The 14,689-nt window shown below is 40.3% G+C and overlaps 1 protein-coding gene across 43 annotated transcripts in view; it reads left to right on the top strand.

Moving 5' to 3' along the window:
* Nucleotides 1-14,689, top strand: part of CAMTA1 (calmodulin binding transcription activator 1) — an 850,910-nt gene that overhangs the window by 77,553 nt on the left and 758,668 nt on the right. Inside the window, exon 4 of one of the 43 annotated variants that reach the window (XM_023627431.2) lies at nucleotides 3,942-4,025. The exons of the other annotated variants lie outside the window; for them this stretch is intronic. Coding sequence (XP_023483199.1) covers nucleotides 3,942-3,989 — 48 coding nt within the window. The 3' untranslated portion in view covers nucleotides 3,990-4,025. The remainder of the gene's footprint in view (nucleotides 1-3,941; nucleotides 4,026-14,689) is intronic. 43 annotated transcript variants of the gene reach the window in all.

The raw sequence follows: 14,689 nt of genomic DNA, 5'->3' as shown, positions 1-14,689 counted from the left end.
GCATATAATAAATTGCACGTACTTAAAGTGTACGGTTGATAGGCATGTACATGCACACACCACACAACCATCACCACTCCGCCATAGTGAGCATATTCATCACTCTTAAAGGTTCCCTCCTGCTCTTTGCCATTCCTCCCTCCCACTCCCTTCATCCTTTTGTGAAACCTTTGAAGCTATTAGGGAAAAAAATTACATTGTTGAGGATAAAGTACTAGGTGGAAAGGTATTTAATTTGTAGTTTTAGCTTTTGTTTTCTTTTTGAGGACTATAGTGGAAATGATGTGATGACTGTAGGTATAGGTTGCTATGTCATTTATAGAAAATTTTGAGAAACAAAATCTTAGAACAGACTGTCTTTGAGAAGCTTGGCAGAGGAGATAATATTTTTAGAAAGGTTGAAAAAATGGTAGTGATGGTGACTGTTGGTGGAAGGGGCATGAGGAAGGAAGGAATGACGCCTGACTGTGTCGGATGGGGCCACACATGGAGGAGTCGCAAACTTGAAAACCAAATGCTTTTGTTTTCTTAGTTTTTCACTAGATGGTATTTCTAACATGCCAAAAAACCGAACAAATTCTAACATGAAAGGGCATTAGAAATATAATCCCCACTTAACCAAAGAATATGCTTACCTGAAGTGCATTTTGTTCTAGTGGATTGTCTGTTTTATTGAATGGTATGTTGGTGATTTATTTATTTATATTTATAGACTAATTTTTTTTCCCCATCGCTGTAATAACTTTTGGCTGGACATTTCTCTCTTGAATCTCTGAATACACTTGTTGAGGTTAGTTTCTGCTGCAGAAAGCATTATACTGTTGAGTCAATAGCCATTTTGTAAAGAATTAGCAAAATATATAGGGCTCTATTTGAATAGGTTTCTTCAACTGTCTCCCAGCTTCTCGGACTGAATTTTCTTGGCTCCTTATTTTTCTTTTCTTTCTGGTTCTTCCATGTGTTTTGTTTTGAGAGAAAAAATGACAGCATTTTTGTCATGATTTAACCTTATTAGAAATGACTTTCTTTATTCTTTGTCTGTATAATTGAGAAGTGAACCAATTCTCTGTGCTTCTCAGTGCTGGCTGGCAATAAATAAATAAGTAAGTAAGTAAATAAATGAATTTTAACATAGAGTAGAAATTGAGCGTGTTGGAAAACATATCCCTACAGAAAGTTGTGTGGACACTGAGGGCTTAATATGGGTGAGAATTTCCTTGGAAAAGTTTTCTTTGCTGGAACTCGGATGACTTGATGCTTTTGTGAAAGTGAATCTTGGAGTGTTTCTTCTTTCAGTAACATAACTTATCAATGTGGAGTATAGTTCTCCAGTTTCGGATTGAGGATAGTGTGTATGCTAGTTATGCCCATGAAGTTTTGGGGGTTAGAGGATTTTTGATCATCTCCTGTTTAATTCAGTTACTGGTTGTCATTTTGGAAAGGGACTCTCCTGCAGTAGACTAGCTTTCTCTACCCCTTGAGATAAAAATGCCAGTTCTACCAGTTAGGGATTTGTTTTGGGCTAAAGAAACCCCCTTGGTCTTTGCATGCACTGGTATCTCTGTTCTGTTAATTCATTCTGTTCATTGTCAGTTAATGCCAGGGCCTTCTTGAGGAAAAGGGAGGCTTCTGGAGGAGAAAGGAAGATGGATAATTTTGGCTCACGAGATGCCGTCTCTTGGGCCCAGGGGGAGGGCTAGGAGAATGTTTTGTATCCAAAGTTTCAGCTTGGGCCAGTCCTTTGGAAAAAAATAAAAAGCTACTCCGGCCCCATAGCCTCTAGAATTTGGAGCAGAACTGTCACTTCAACAGATTTCAGGTTAAGCAGGCAGTCGTCAGATTGTTTTTGTAGGAAAATCCGTGCGTATTCTGAGTGCCTGCCTCAGCAAAGGGCTCTGGTGACAGCTGGTTGTTGTGCAACTTGAAGCAGGTGCTCCCCAGGTGTGCTCTGTCTGCTAGCCTGCTTTTTACTTACTAAATTATATTCTAGGTTCCTTGAATATTAGGGATGTGGCAAACCCCTGGTAGCCTTTACTTTCTCCACCCCAAGTAGCAAACTCATTTGAAAAACATTAGCTAAAATTCTTCATAGATTTTCTTAAGTCACCTAAAATTTGGGCTAACATGTTTTGGTGAGTTGGTGAATTTTAGAAATGATTTAAAAGACTCTTTACAAAGCGTCTATATATACTTTATCCTCTTGTTGTCAAGAAGAAATTACTTAATAATAACATGTTTTGGTAATGAAGGGTTACATATAAATATTTGATCTGAACAGATAGACTTTTTCTCCTTTTTAATGGGAAATATTTTAGTAAGACAGGACTTGACTAACATTACACTGCTGGCTCCTTGCCTTTTCTTACAAACACGCTGAAGTGGTCTGAATAACAGTGCTGCTAAAACAACATATGCATTGTTTTGATGGGGTATTGATTCCTTCTGTAGTGTGCAAAATTGCTAGCATGCCTCCCAGCAACAAACACACATGTGACAGTCTTTATGTGAGGTGAGCATTCCAGAGAAATGAAATGCTAGTTTACTTTTCAGTAGCTATGGAACTTAAAAGAAAACATGTTTTGGGAAATGTGGCTTTAAGGCACTAATATAGTGGTATCTAGTGCATGAAGCTCTGCAAGTTGTTTTTGACAAAACCTAATCAGGGTTAACAGAAATCTGATATGTATAGTTTGTTTGTTTATTGATTGCTCTGAGCCACCAGAAAGAATATCCTGTTCCTTTTAATAAAATCCTTTTGGGAGATGGTCTATATTTTAAATATAGTATTAAATAATTTAATATAAGTATTTTTGGAATTTGATTTTAACAAGGTAAACTCAAATGTTAGATAGTGTGAGATGAAACTGAAGTAGGAGACTGGAAGAAAGAATGGTGCTTAAATGAAATTCTTTTTTGCTAGTCATGCTCTCATTTACTCTCACATATGGCGAGCAATTATTCAGATTGCCTGTTAGAAACTGCTGTCCAATAAGATAAGGAATTTGGATCCTGACATCAGGGCATGTAACCTGCTCAAGTTTAGTTTTAGAGAGGAGACTAAAGATTACCGTGTCATGATAGTGTTCATTTTATTTACTAGTAAAATGAATATGGAAATTATTTACTGTTAAATGTTATGCTTGCTATTGCTGAAAGTTAAATATGTCATGATTTAGGTGGTAGCTACATGTTGCGAAACAGATCCTTGGCTCTTTCTGTCCTTTTAAAAACAATAGTTTGTGAATGAGGAAGATGAGTAAATAATAGCGTGAAATTGAAACCTAACCTGGTAGATACTTTTTTCTGTTTTAAAATGTTCCTCATATCAAGCTTCTATTAATTCTGTATAATTCCAGTGAACTAGCAAGTTATTTTGCTTAAATTGTCTTTTTTTTCCCCTGTGCAGTGAGAGTTGAATGTGAGAACAGATCTTAATAGATATAGTTACACAGTTTATTTTATCATGTTTCACTTTATTGCTGTCTTCTAGAACATTGTTATACTAAATGTTCCAATAATGGAAATTTTATGCAGCTACTTCAAATGAAACAAATTTGCAAAAACTCAATTTTGGAACTCATTCCTTGAGGAGAGGAAAAAAACGCACCAAGCTGTGACCAAATTAGATTTTTGATACATTGGCAACTTATCAAACACTGTCATTTCCAGAAAACAGGGTGTGGGGTCCAGTGGAAATGTCAGTAGTTCTCAGTCACTTATAATTGGAGATCCTTGGGTTTTAATATGATTGAATGTTTAAATTTTTACAAAAGTTTTATTGCTAACAGGTGCTTTAAATTTGGTTTTGTACCTAAATAAAAATGGCTCTACGCAGAATCAGGAATGACTGTGTTCAATTACAGGGCGTCTTCTTTTCAAGAACTTGATTTTAAATTCTCGGAGATATTAGCTTTACTTACTGGAGCTCCTTTGTTTTGCAGAGATCATGGTGCAGCCGTCCTTTTGGATTTCTTTTTAATAATGTGTGACCCTTCACCTTTGATCCCCTGACCTGCATTACCTTGGTAACCATTTCATTTTTTAATTTAATTTCATTTTTTAATTTTGGTGTACAAGCTGTAACATTTCATCTCTCAAAGTGTAACACGCTGATTTCCTCAAATAGAGATACCCCTTTGAGTGATAAATTTGCAAAATGCTGTCTTCATTTTCTGTATTAAAATTCATTTCAGTTTTTAAAATAAAGTGTAATCTGTGTTTTCATCCTTTTAAATTTAAGTTTAATGAGTGCATTTCCCCTACAGTATATCTTTTGCTATTCATATTTTGTGACAGCTAAATTAACTTGCTGTTCACACATAACTCACAGATACACACACACACACACCAGACACCCACCTTCATATCTCTGCCACTCCCCCTCCCACACACCCCTCACCATCACCACACACCTCTTCCTTCGCAGATTAACTCCTCTTTCTTTTAGAAATAGTGGCAACTTGAATTTATTAGTCTTAGCTGCCACATTCTACAACCTCAGATTACATTTTATATTCTCAAGTGTTGTTGGGAGGAAAAGTTTAGCTCTTTAATTCCATGTAAAGGCTAGAAGAGGAAAAAGTTGTCTCATTTCCAAAATTCACCTTTCCCCTCCTTTAATATTTGGTTTCCTTATTTGATGCATAAGTTAAGAACAAGCAATATTTTTAACATAATCAGAAATGTCCTTTGTTTCTGCTGAAACTTTATCAGTCAGCTGTGATGGTTCATATACCAGATTGCTTTATGCCATATGCTGTTTCATGACTGTTTTTCAGACAGTGCCTTTTTTATTGTATTCCTTTTTTCAGAAAATTCTTATTCAAAAGCAAAACAAACCAAAATCTAAAAACAAAAGTCAAACTTGAGTTAATTCTTTGAACTGGCGAGATATTCCTAAGAAGTCATGTTCTTTAAAAAATGTGAGATCTCTTAGCATGGCCTACTGAAGCACAGATTATTTTTTAAGTGTCTCATTATTTTATTCTCTAACATTTAATGCTGATGCTTTAATTGCACACAGCTGAAGCTGCTAAATGAGCACTGAAATGGATTTAAGTCCTCTCTGAGCTTTGTTGATACCTATAAAAGTTTATGTCATTCATTAGAACCACAAATTAAAATTAGTTGTAGTGAGCTGTTCATTGGAGATTGGAACTCTCATGAACGCTTCTTCAGGCTCACTAGCTCGTTTTTGTCTATTATACTTACAGACCTGGAAAACTGCTTTTGGCCTGTTGGGTATGTTTTCACAGAATCGCAAAATATCAGAGCTGAGAAATACAAAAAGGTAAAAACATCCTATGATTACAAAGCCAGAAAGTACATGGAATGAATGTTCCAGTAGTTGGGAACAACTTATTTATCAGACCTTGCATTTTAAGGGGGTTTCTTTATGATAATGCTTTCAGAGTTGTGCAGGAATGCTTTTCAGATCCTGTCCCTTGTTCCTGTGATTCCAGCCATATCCTTCTAGCGCCAAAGGAATAGTGTGTAGCTTGGATTTTATTGAATAGAGACTCAGAAGGAGGGCTGAAAGGGGCTGTGAGTGGCGGTCTGCTCCACTTCTCTTGCTTAAGCACCCTATACCTGCCTGACCCCTGAGGGTGAGTTGACTGATGGGCCCTAGAGAGTCACAAGCTCCCTGTTGACAGAATTAGAACCTCTTGACATCACCCCTGCAGGCTCCCGTGTCCTCTAGAGGTAGTCAAATACTTTATTCATAAGTCCAGTAGGAACTGAAGAGACATTAATAGGTACACAAGAGAAATGTTTTTATTATGATATTTTATTTTGCAATTAGGTCCATTAAATTTTCTTTAGAGTTTTCTGCTTACTACATTTTAAGATAACTTAATTTTTCTAAGAGAGCTAATATATGGACACATTTATTACTTATTTTCAATGAGCATTTCTAATCTGGTTAGTTTTTAGGATTCTAGTAAGGTGTAAGCCACATGGATGTAGTTTTTATAAGCATGATTTAGTGAGAAGACCTTAGTCTGAGAGACAGAAAACCTGCTTTTGACTTGCAGGCTCTCTGGGTGTGCCGCTGGTGTCTTTTAAGGTAGTCACACAAAACTAAAAACCTCAAATAGAAAAACTTCAAAAGACTTTCATGTTGATGTTAAAAACAGTGAAATTAGCTGTTTGGCTTAACATTTGGAGTGTGTAAAACATTTCATTGATTTGACTTCAGTTTTATCCTATGTGAAATGTAGGTATTGTATGTCTGCTACGTGCTTTTTAGGGTTTTTGGCAGGATAAATGAAACACTGTGATGGACGTACCAGGAACACAGAGAAAAGGTGCTTTTGAAATGAAACCTCCTCCTATGGCTGTGCTGCCGGCAGCTGTGACCGTCATGCTCAGAGGCAGTTGTAGTGAATCCTGTGGAGCATGAATCCCACCTGGGCCCCTTGCAAGTGGTCTGACTGAGACGAATTACCTAACTTCTCTGTGCCTCAGTTTCCTCTTCTTTAAAATGGGGGTGATGATAATAGTACCTACTCCCAGGGTCATGGTGAGTTGATGTATGCGAAGTACTTAGAGCCGTGGCCGGCATGCAGGGTGGCTGTGGCTGTGGTGTCCGGGCCAGCTCCTGCACACCAGGAAAACCCAGGCAGAATGGGAGTTTCAGTGAAATGGAATTCTGAGGAGAACATACACCTTGCAGAAAATTAACTTTAAAGAGTTTCCCTGTTAGTCTTCTAACATTGCCTTGGAGACCCATGCATGCTTACAGAGAGGGGAACTGGATAGTTTATGGTAATTAAGCACCTCTAAAACAGATGCAGGTCAGATGTTTAAAGTTACCTCTGGGTTCTTAACCTTTAGGAAGAAAAGTTTAGATAATTAAGAGCTACTTAACCCTTTGTTGATAGGTTCTTTTGTTTTAGCTGTTTTTGGCTGTAGAGACACAAGAAAAGAGACCCATTGGAGAGACCCATCTGTTACTTAGTTGGCACTTACTCATTCTCTTTTGGCTTCAAGAAGCTGTCTAGCTACCTTTCAGGAAGTCATAAAGTGTTTAACTCTTTAGTGATTTTTACTCAGCTGTATGAGGCCTCAGTGCTTCATCCTATGTAGAGAAAGTGGGAAGGAGTTGCTGTTGTGTGTCACTTGTTTTTCCAAGTGCTTCCCATACATTTTAATTATCTAAATTTATCTATGAGGTGGTGGTGTAATTAACCCTACTTTGCACCTGAGAACACTGATGCTCAGGTAGGTTAAATAAACTCGTGCAGGGTCACACCCCTAGTAAATTGCAGAACTAGGACTTAAATCCAGGTGTTGCCCTTCTCCTGGCACCTAGTCTCTGACATTTACTGGCAAACCTGGCTTCACCCCTGACAAGAAATGGTTCTGCCATTTGGTGGCAAGGGCCTCAACTGTATGCATTACCAGCCATCAGCACGTCTGACTTAGGCCTCCAGTGACCTGCCACCACCATGGCCAGGAAGGCTCTGTCACACATGTGGCACTTTTTGGGGCTCCATACCAGCAGCTTCCTCGGTTTTGGCTGCACATCCAGAATCGCTTGTACAGCTTTAAAATATGGAGCACTGGCCCCATCCTGGACTCTGATATGGCCATTCTCACAGAGAACAGTTGATCGATAGGTTCAGAAATACAGGATGTTTATGCTATAAACAAGAAAAAAATGTAAATAATTTGTGCACCTGTAGACCTGTGCTTCCGGAACATGGGCCAGTGCTATTAATTCTATAGTTAGCTACATTGTAATTTAAAATGGGCCTTTGTGGGCCACTTTAGTAATTCAACCACCAGTAATCAGCACCCTTTCTGTGGGAAAAGCCCCAACCATCTGCTGCATAGAATATAGTCTTCTGGAAGTGGGCTCTTGACCATCACAAAAACCAGGTTTGAAATTAGTCACAGAGCTAAAGGAAGTAGGGAGTCATGCTTTCTTTCTTCTCCTTTATGCGTTTATGTTTCCATTCTCTCCTCTCCTCCTCTTCCCAACTCCTCCTCCTCCTGTTTGTCCTCTTTTTCTCTTTTTATCCTTGCATCTACCAGATACTTATGGGAATATCCTCCAAGGGGCCTAGCACATAGTAGGTGTTCAAATTGACATTTCTTATGTGTCTTAGTATCTGTCTTTCCAAGGAGTAGGCACTACCCCTCATTAGCCTGAAAATAGTCAGATTTGTTTATAATCGTCTACCCTAACTTGGGTGGTTTATCTTGAAAATTTAGATAATTGAGCATGATGGATTTAGATAGTTTGAGAAATGCCAGGCTTCAGTCACTTATTAGGATAGAATGTTGGGCAATAGGATAGACTTGACTATTCTAGAGGCACTTGTATCAGGCTTTTAGTGTATTTGCTGCATAGTTTTTAGAGCCGGAAGATCTGAGGTTATCTGGGTTGGACCCCTCATTTTGATGATGAGGAACCTGCTCCTGAGAGGGAAAGGCCCTTCCTTGAGGCGCTCAGCCAGTCCAGACGTGCTGCTCAGGACACCTCCTCCATCACGTTAACCTAGGGGCACAGAGCAAACGCTGTGACACCCATAGATGTGTGCGAGTACCTGTGTGCCTTGAGAGAGGATGGAGAAATCGTCAAAGTAACCCTCCTTCTGCATTTCTCCCTCTCATCTCCACTCTCACATGAACCAGTTGCATAGGGTTAGTGCGATTTTGAAGGCAAGCAGAGGGCTTCCTTGTGAAAGTCAAGAAGCTCTGTGCGTGGCCCCAGCCACATCAGGTGGGCCACTTAGGACTCAGTTCTGATGGAGTTGAACCCTTCTTGAGGCAGTGAGGAGACCAAGAAAAACATGGTAGGAGTATGAAAAGATGTTTTTATCATTCTTCAGTGAAAATCTGCCCTAGCCGGAAAGGGAGTTAATGAGGGAGAAGGTGGCAGCAGGATTGCTGCACAGTCAGGAAATGATGGGAAACATCCTGTTTGTTCTCTTTTGTGGTTGTTGTTTTCCTGGGAAACTGTGGCCGTGGTTACCGTGGCACTGTGTGACATGCCACAGATTCACAGGATTTAGACCAGACTTTCCACTTTTCACACCCATCTGTAGGTGGGTTCAGAAATACACCGCGTGGTAGACAATATCACATTTGCCTCCCAGGGAACTGTGATTATTCAGTCTTTAATGATCCAGTCCTTTCTCTCTTTCCTGTGCTGATCCTTTTGAGTATTTTACTCCTCCTAGACCTTCATTTTCCCAAAGGAGAGACCTGAATGACTTCTTGTCTTCTTGTGTTATGGTGGTTAGAAGGCTGGCAGGAAAGGTGGAAACTCTTGGCTGGGCTGTTTGGCTCTGTGTGTCTTTACCTGCTCTGATGCATGTTACAGCGCCTGGCACAAGTGCTTGCGCATAGTAGACACTCAGCAAATATTCACTCTCCTTTCAGTTCTCATTAGCACAGGTAATTAAGAACAGGAGCTGATAGACTGCACGTATCTGTGCAGAGATATATCTGTAATTAAAGTTTTAATTAAAGAAACACCAGACCAGGCAGATGGTTCTTATCCCTGCATCCTATAAACCAAACAGCCATGGCTTTTCGATCTTGCAAACAAGCAAAGCAGTGAGTGGTGGCACTCGTGGAGGTGCACCAGAGGGAGAGGCTCTCTTATTAACTAGCCGTAATCTAATTTTGGTAGCACTCTGTGTGATGCCAAATCCAGGGATAATCATTTCAGTTTGAAATGGAAATGCAATACATCAGAGCTATGTCCCAACCAAAGCTTTTAAGCCTCAAGTCAAGGGCATTACCACAGCCCAGCTGGTATATCACAAGGCATGTGGTTTTGTGCTAGATCACAAAAGCTGACGAAGTGTTATTTAGGATCATCAGCTAAATACAGGATTAAATTAGAGCACTATCATCCTGATTTTTCAGGTTTTGCCACTGTGTAGCAATGCAGAATTGAGATGGGACATGTGCCGGCCTGGCTCATGCATGTTCTCTGTGCTGTCCATTTTACAGTGACCTGAGTGACCAACCAAATGCAGAATTTAAAAAGCAAAAAAACCACAGGGGATAACAGAAAAAGACTTATCTCAGATCTGATCTTATCACTTCTTAGAAAAACCTCCCCACCATGAGCCCCAGCCATTTGTTCTAGTTGTATCACTGTCAGCAGGAAGCCAGAGCAGTGCAGAGAAGTGGGTAGGCAGTGGCACATTTTTATGAGGTCCATGCCAATTCACCTTGACCTCTTGGGATTTATCTACTCCTTAACCCCCAGTTTCTTACCCTTCCTCATAATTGTTTGCTTATCCAGGCTCATGATTTTCTGGCATTTAGTGCAGGTGGGCAGTTACACAACTGAATTATATACTAGCTGATATAGGTATGTTTTTACCACCTATATCTCATTTATTTTCTATTTGGTAGAACCAGTACTGAAGATGTTCATTTCTAATTTCACAGTGAAACATCTTGGTTTAGAGGGTTAGGAGAGTAGTTTCTACTTTGCTTAATGGTGGATGACCTTATCATCCCTGTTTGTTTTAAAGGAAGTGGGACTCTCACTGGAAAACGAGCCCATGTTACACTGGCGCATATATAAGTATCTTCACATTAAAGACCATGTCACAAAATGGTAGAACATAGAAGTACTTTAACTCATCTTAATACCACCTGTAAATCAAAACTCAGTCATCCTAGCAGAAATGCCAAATCCACAGTACCTGTGGTGTGCTGTGAGTCTTGCCTATGGACGATGGGTGGACGGACATGTTTTTACTACCTTTTTGCTCAGGAAGACTTCTTTTATTTGGTGAGATGGTCTTTGTTTTTAGAAGAAGTCAATTAAATGTAAGCCACTTTGAGTAAACAGTCTTTTGCACTTGTGTCCAGGAAATACTGTGAGACCTAACCGAGCTGTACTACTGGGCATCAAGTTGGTGTTTTACATGTGGAATTTGAACCTGACTATGAAATCTGTTTCTTCTGTAATTTGGTTAGAGACCTGAATATGTAACTTTTAGTATACAACACAGTTTTAGGTTGTGGGTTTCTTATGAGGTGACACAATTGCTACTCAGAGAATGGTGCAGTTATGCCTCTCTTTAAGGTAGTAAATAGAGTTGTTTCTCCATAGAGAGAAACATCAGCAAACAAGCTCACCTGGAACAGTAGGCTTTTAATTTCTCTTGTGGAATGGGTTGTAAGAAAGCTTTTGTCCTCCCTCATATCTGCGTGATGATGATGTGGGGCTGGCGTGTACTGCCCACCCACAAAGTGACTTAAATTCAAACATTTATTCATTTTTTAAATAAATATTTATTGGATGCCTTGTACCAGGCACTCTCCTAGGTACCTGGAATAAAGCAGTAAATAAAACAAGGGCATTCCCCTTTCAAAGAGCTTATTTTCCGGTTACAGGGAGGGGCGATAAACTGTAAACAAACAAAAAACAAGTAACGCTAATTGAGTGATTCTCTGTGCAGTTACGTTTACTAACTCGTTCAGTCCTCATAACACTCTCAGGAAGTAGGTGCTGTTATTATCCTTATTTCAAAGATGAGGAAACTGAGGTACAGAGAGATAAAAATAACTTGCTCCATGTCACATAGATAAGAAGTGGTGCTGTTGGCATTCCAACCTAGGTAATCCACCTCCAGATTTCAGGCTCTTAAATACCATGCTGTTTTGTTTCCCTGTTAAAAAACTGCCTAATCTGTTTATTTCTAAGTAAATAAACAAAGAAATAAATGTCAGATGATAATAAGCATGTTGAAGAACAATGGAGCCGGGTAAACCTTTTAAAGGATTCCTAGATGTCTGCGTAGGTATGTGTGTGCTGCACATGTGCGCTATTTAGATGGCATGACTTGAGCAGGTGTCTCTCCTAAGGTGATTTGAAGGAAGTGACAGGGTGATCCATGTAGCTATCTGGAGTAAGAGTGTTCCAAGCAGAGGGAACACCAGAAACAAAGGGCCCATAGTAGGTGTGGGTTTGGCAATAGCAAAAGAGAAGCAAGGAGAATCGCAAGGAGGCCACTGTGGTTGTACGGAATGTAGTGGGAAGAGCAGATGAGGTAGCTAGGGACGACATCCCATAGGCCTTACAGGGCATGGGAAGGTCTTTTGATTTTACTGAATCTTTGAGAATCTTTGAGCAGGAAAATGACATGATTAAAAGGATGCCTTTAAATGCAGTGCAGATAGTCTAGGGCAGGGGTTGGCAGACTATGACCTGAGGGCCAAATCCAGCCTGCTGCCTGTTTTTGTGGAGCCAGCAAACTAGGAGGGCTTTTTACATTTTTAAATTGTTGGAAAAAAAAAGATGAATAATAGTATTTTGTGACACATGAGAATTATATGAGATTCAAATTTCAGTGTCCATTTAAGTTCCAGTTTTATTGGAACAGAGCCACAGCCACATTCATTTGTTTGCATATTGTCTGAGGCTGGTTTTGAGCTGCAGCAGCCAAGTTGAGTAGTTGCAGTAGAGACCATCTGGCCTGCAGAGCCTATAATATTTACTCTCTGGCCCTTTAAGAAAAAGTTTGCGATCCCTGGTTTAGGGGGTAGGGATGGAAGCAGGGAGACCAGTGAGGAGACTGTTTCAAGGGCTGATGGTGTATTGGACCAGGGCAGTAAGAAGTGGTCAGTTGCTGGATACGTTTCAGAGGAAGAGCTGATAGGTTGTCTGCCGATATAAGGAGTTGGGGATGATGCCAGTGTTTTTTCACTGAGCAACTGGAAGAATCCAGTTCCCTTTCACTGAGATTGGGAAGTCTGTGGGAGCTGTAGGGCAGGGAGAAAGGGTGAGGGGAAAGCAAAAGTTGTGTTTTAGAGCTGTTAACTTGAAGTGACACTTGGAGGCGTTGAATAGGCAGTCGTGTATGTGAGTCTGTAATTAGAGGAGAGGCCAAGGCTTGGACTGGACTTTCAGTGTTTTCAGCATATACAAAATTCTTAAAGCCCTGGGATAGATGAAATCCTGTAGGGGGCATGGATGGATAGAGAATTTCAAACAGGAGCCCTGGGGTACCAGTGTTAAGAGGGAGGAGAGGTAGAAGGAAAGGAGATTGAGAAGGAACACCAGAGAGAGAAAACCAGGAGAGCAGTGTGTCCTGGAAGAATGTACTTCAAAGAAGAGAGTGATCATCTGTGTCAAATGCTGCTAAAGGTCGAGTAAGATACAGACTGAGAATTGACCATGGATCTGGCAGCGTGGAGGTCACTGGTGACTTTGATGAGAGCTGTATGAGTGAAATGGTGAGGTCAAAGCCTGATTCTAGGTCGTTAAAGGGAAAATGGGAGGAGAGGAAGTGGAGCTGGTACTTTCAAGGAGTCCTGTTTGCTGCTGCCTAAGTGCAGGCTAGGAGAGGGCAGAGAGTTGCACTTAACCTGGGATTGAGGTTTTGCCAAGGGAGAGGTATGGAGGGAGGGCCAAGGGAGCTGAGCACTGATGTGATGACGGACCATGTACCTAAGCTGGCAGGGAGCACAAGTGAAATGTGGGGGACATGAGGGGCAGCAAGAGGCTGTAGGATCACTGGATTCAAGGAGTAGGGTCAAGGAATTGTTGGAGTAGGGCTGGTCAAAGAGTGGGGTGCTTGAGTTTGATATTATGAAGGGGTGCAGTTATGGTTAACATCAAGGTCTAGGGCAGTGCTGTCCAGTAGTAATATAATGTGAGCCACATGGATAATTTTTAATGTTCTAGTAACCATATTTTTAAAAAGTATAAAGAAGTAAATGAAATTAGTTTTAATACTATATTTTGTTTAGCTCAGTATATCTAAAATATTATGTGAACATGTCAGAATAAAATTATTGAGATATTTTACATTTATTTTATACTAAGTTTTTGAAATCTGATAATGGATTTTATATTTCCAGCACATCTTAATTCAGACTATTCACAATTTCAAGTGCTCAATAGCCACATGTGTCTTGCAGCTGCCACACTGGACAGCATAGGTCTTGGTGATGACCATGGAAGTGCAGTCAATGGTTATTGGAGGAGACTGGGTCAAGTAACACGAGAGTTCAAGGTTTATGAAGGATTGTCTATGTGGGTCTGACACCACTTACGACTCCTGATAAGAGGAGCAGGGTTGGAGAGGCAGGAGGGGGTCAGGCCATGGTGTTGCTTGGGGTCAGTGCCTCAGTGGCCACTGCTCTAACTTTCTGCCCACCAAGGAGCATTTCCTGACCCTGATCCTGGCCCTCTTCTCAAAGCATCCGTGAGGTTTTGAGGGATTGCTCTTGCCTTATTTCAAATCAAAGGGAACCTCCTTGCGAACATGGGTGTGGGGCAAGATTTCTGAGTCACATTAAAGTATCAGAACACAAGGTCGTAAATTTTGACAGAGTCTTCCAAAAATGGCAGCTTTTCTTTTGGGTTTTTGCTTTCATCCAGAAGGCCTTTCATTGAATCACTAATGAAAACGTTAACTCAGTATGAGCAACTCATACAGTGAAATTCTTTTCCCAGGAAAAAATATCCTTTAGATTCTTTATTTTGTCATATCTTTTGATTCCTATCTTTATTTTGGCATAATCCACAAATTCTATTAGGTATACTTAACTCAACAATCCTAAATGTGCTTGAATCCCTGCAGGAGGTTTGAGGCAGCCTCATGCAGTAGCAGGCGGCAGCATGCAAAACCTGCCTGCCCTCATCTGACGCTTCTGGAAGGGCAGATGTGGTCAACCTTTTACCATGCAGGGAATTTAGCTA

This window comes from Equus caballus, chromosome 2, assembly GCF_041296265.1.
Source record: "Equus caballus isolate H_3958 breed thoroughbred chromosome 2, TB-T2T, whole genome shotgun sequence".
NCBI lineage: Eukaryota > Metazoa > Chordata > Mammalia > Perissodactyla > Equidae > Equus > Equus caballus.
The sequence above is the reverse complement of the archived record's forward strand: the minus strand, read 5'-3'. Positions and strand labels throughout refer to the sequence as shown.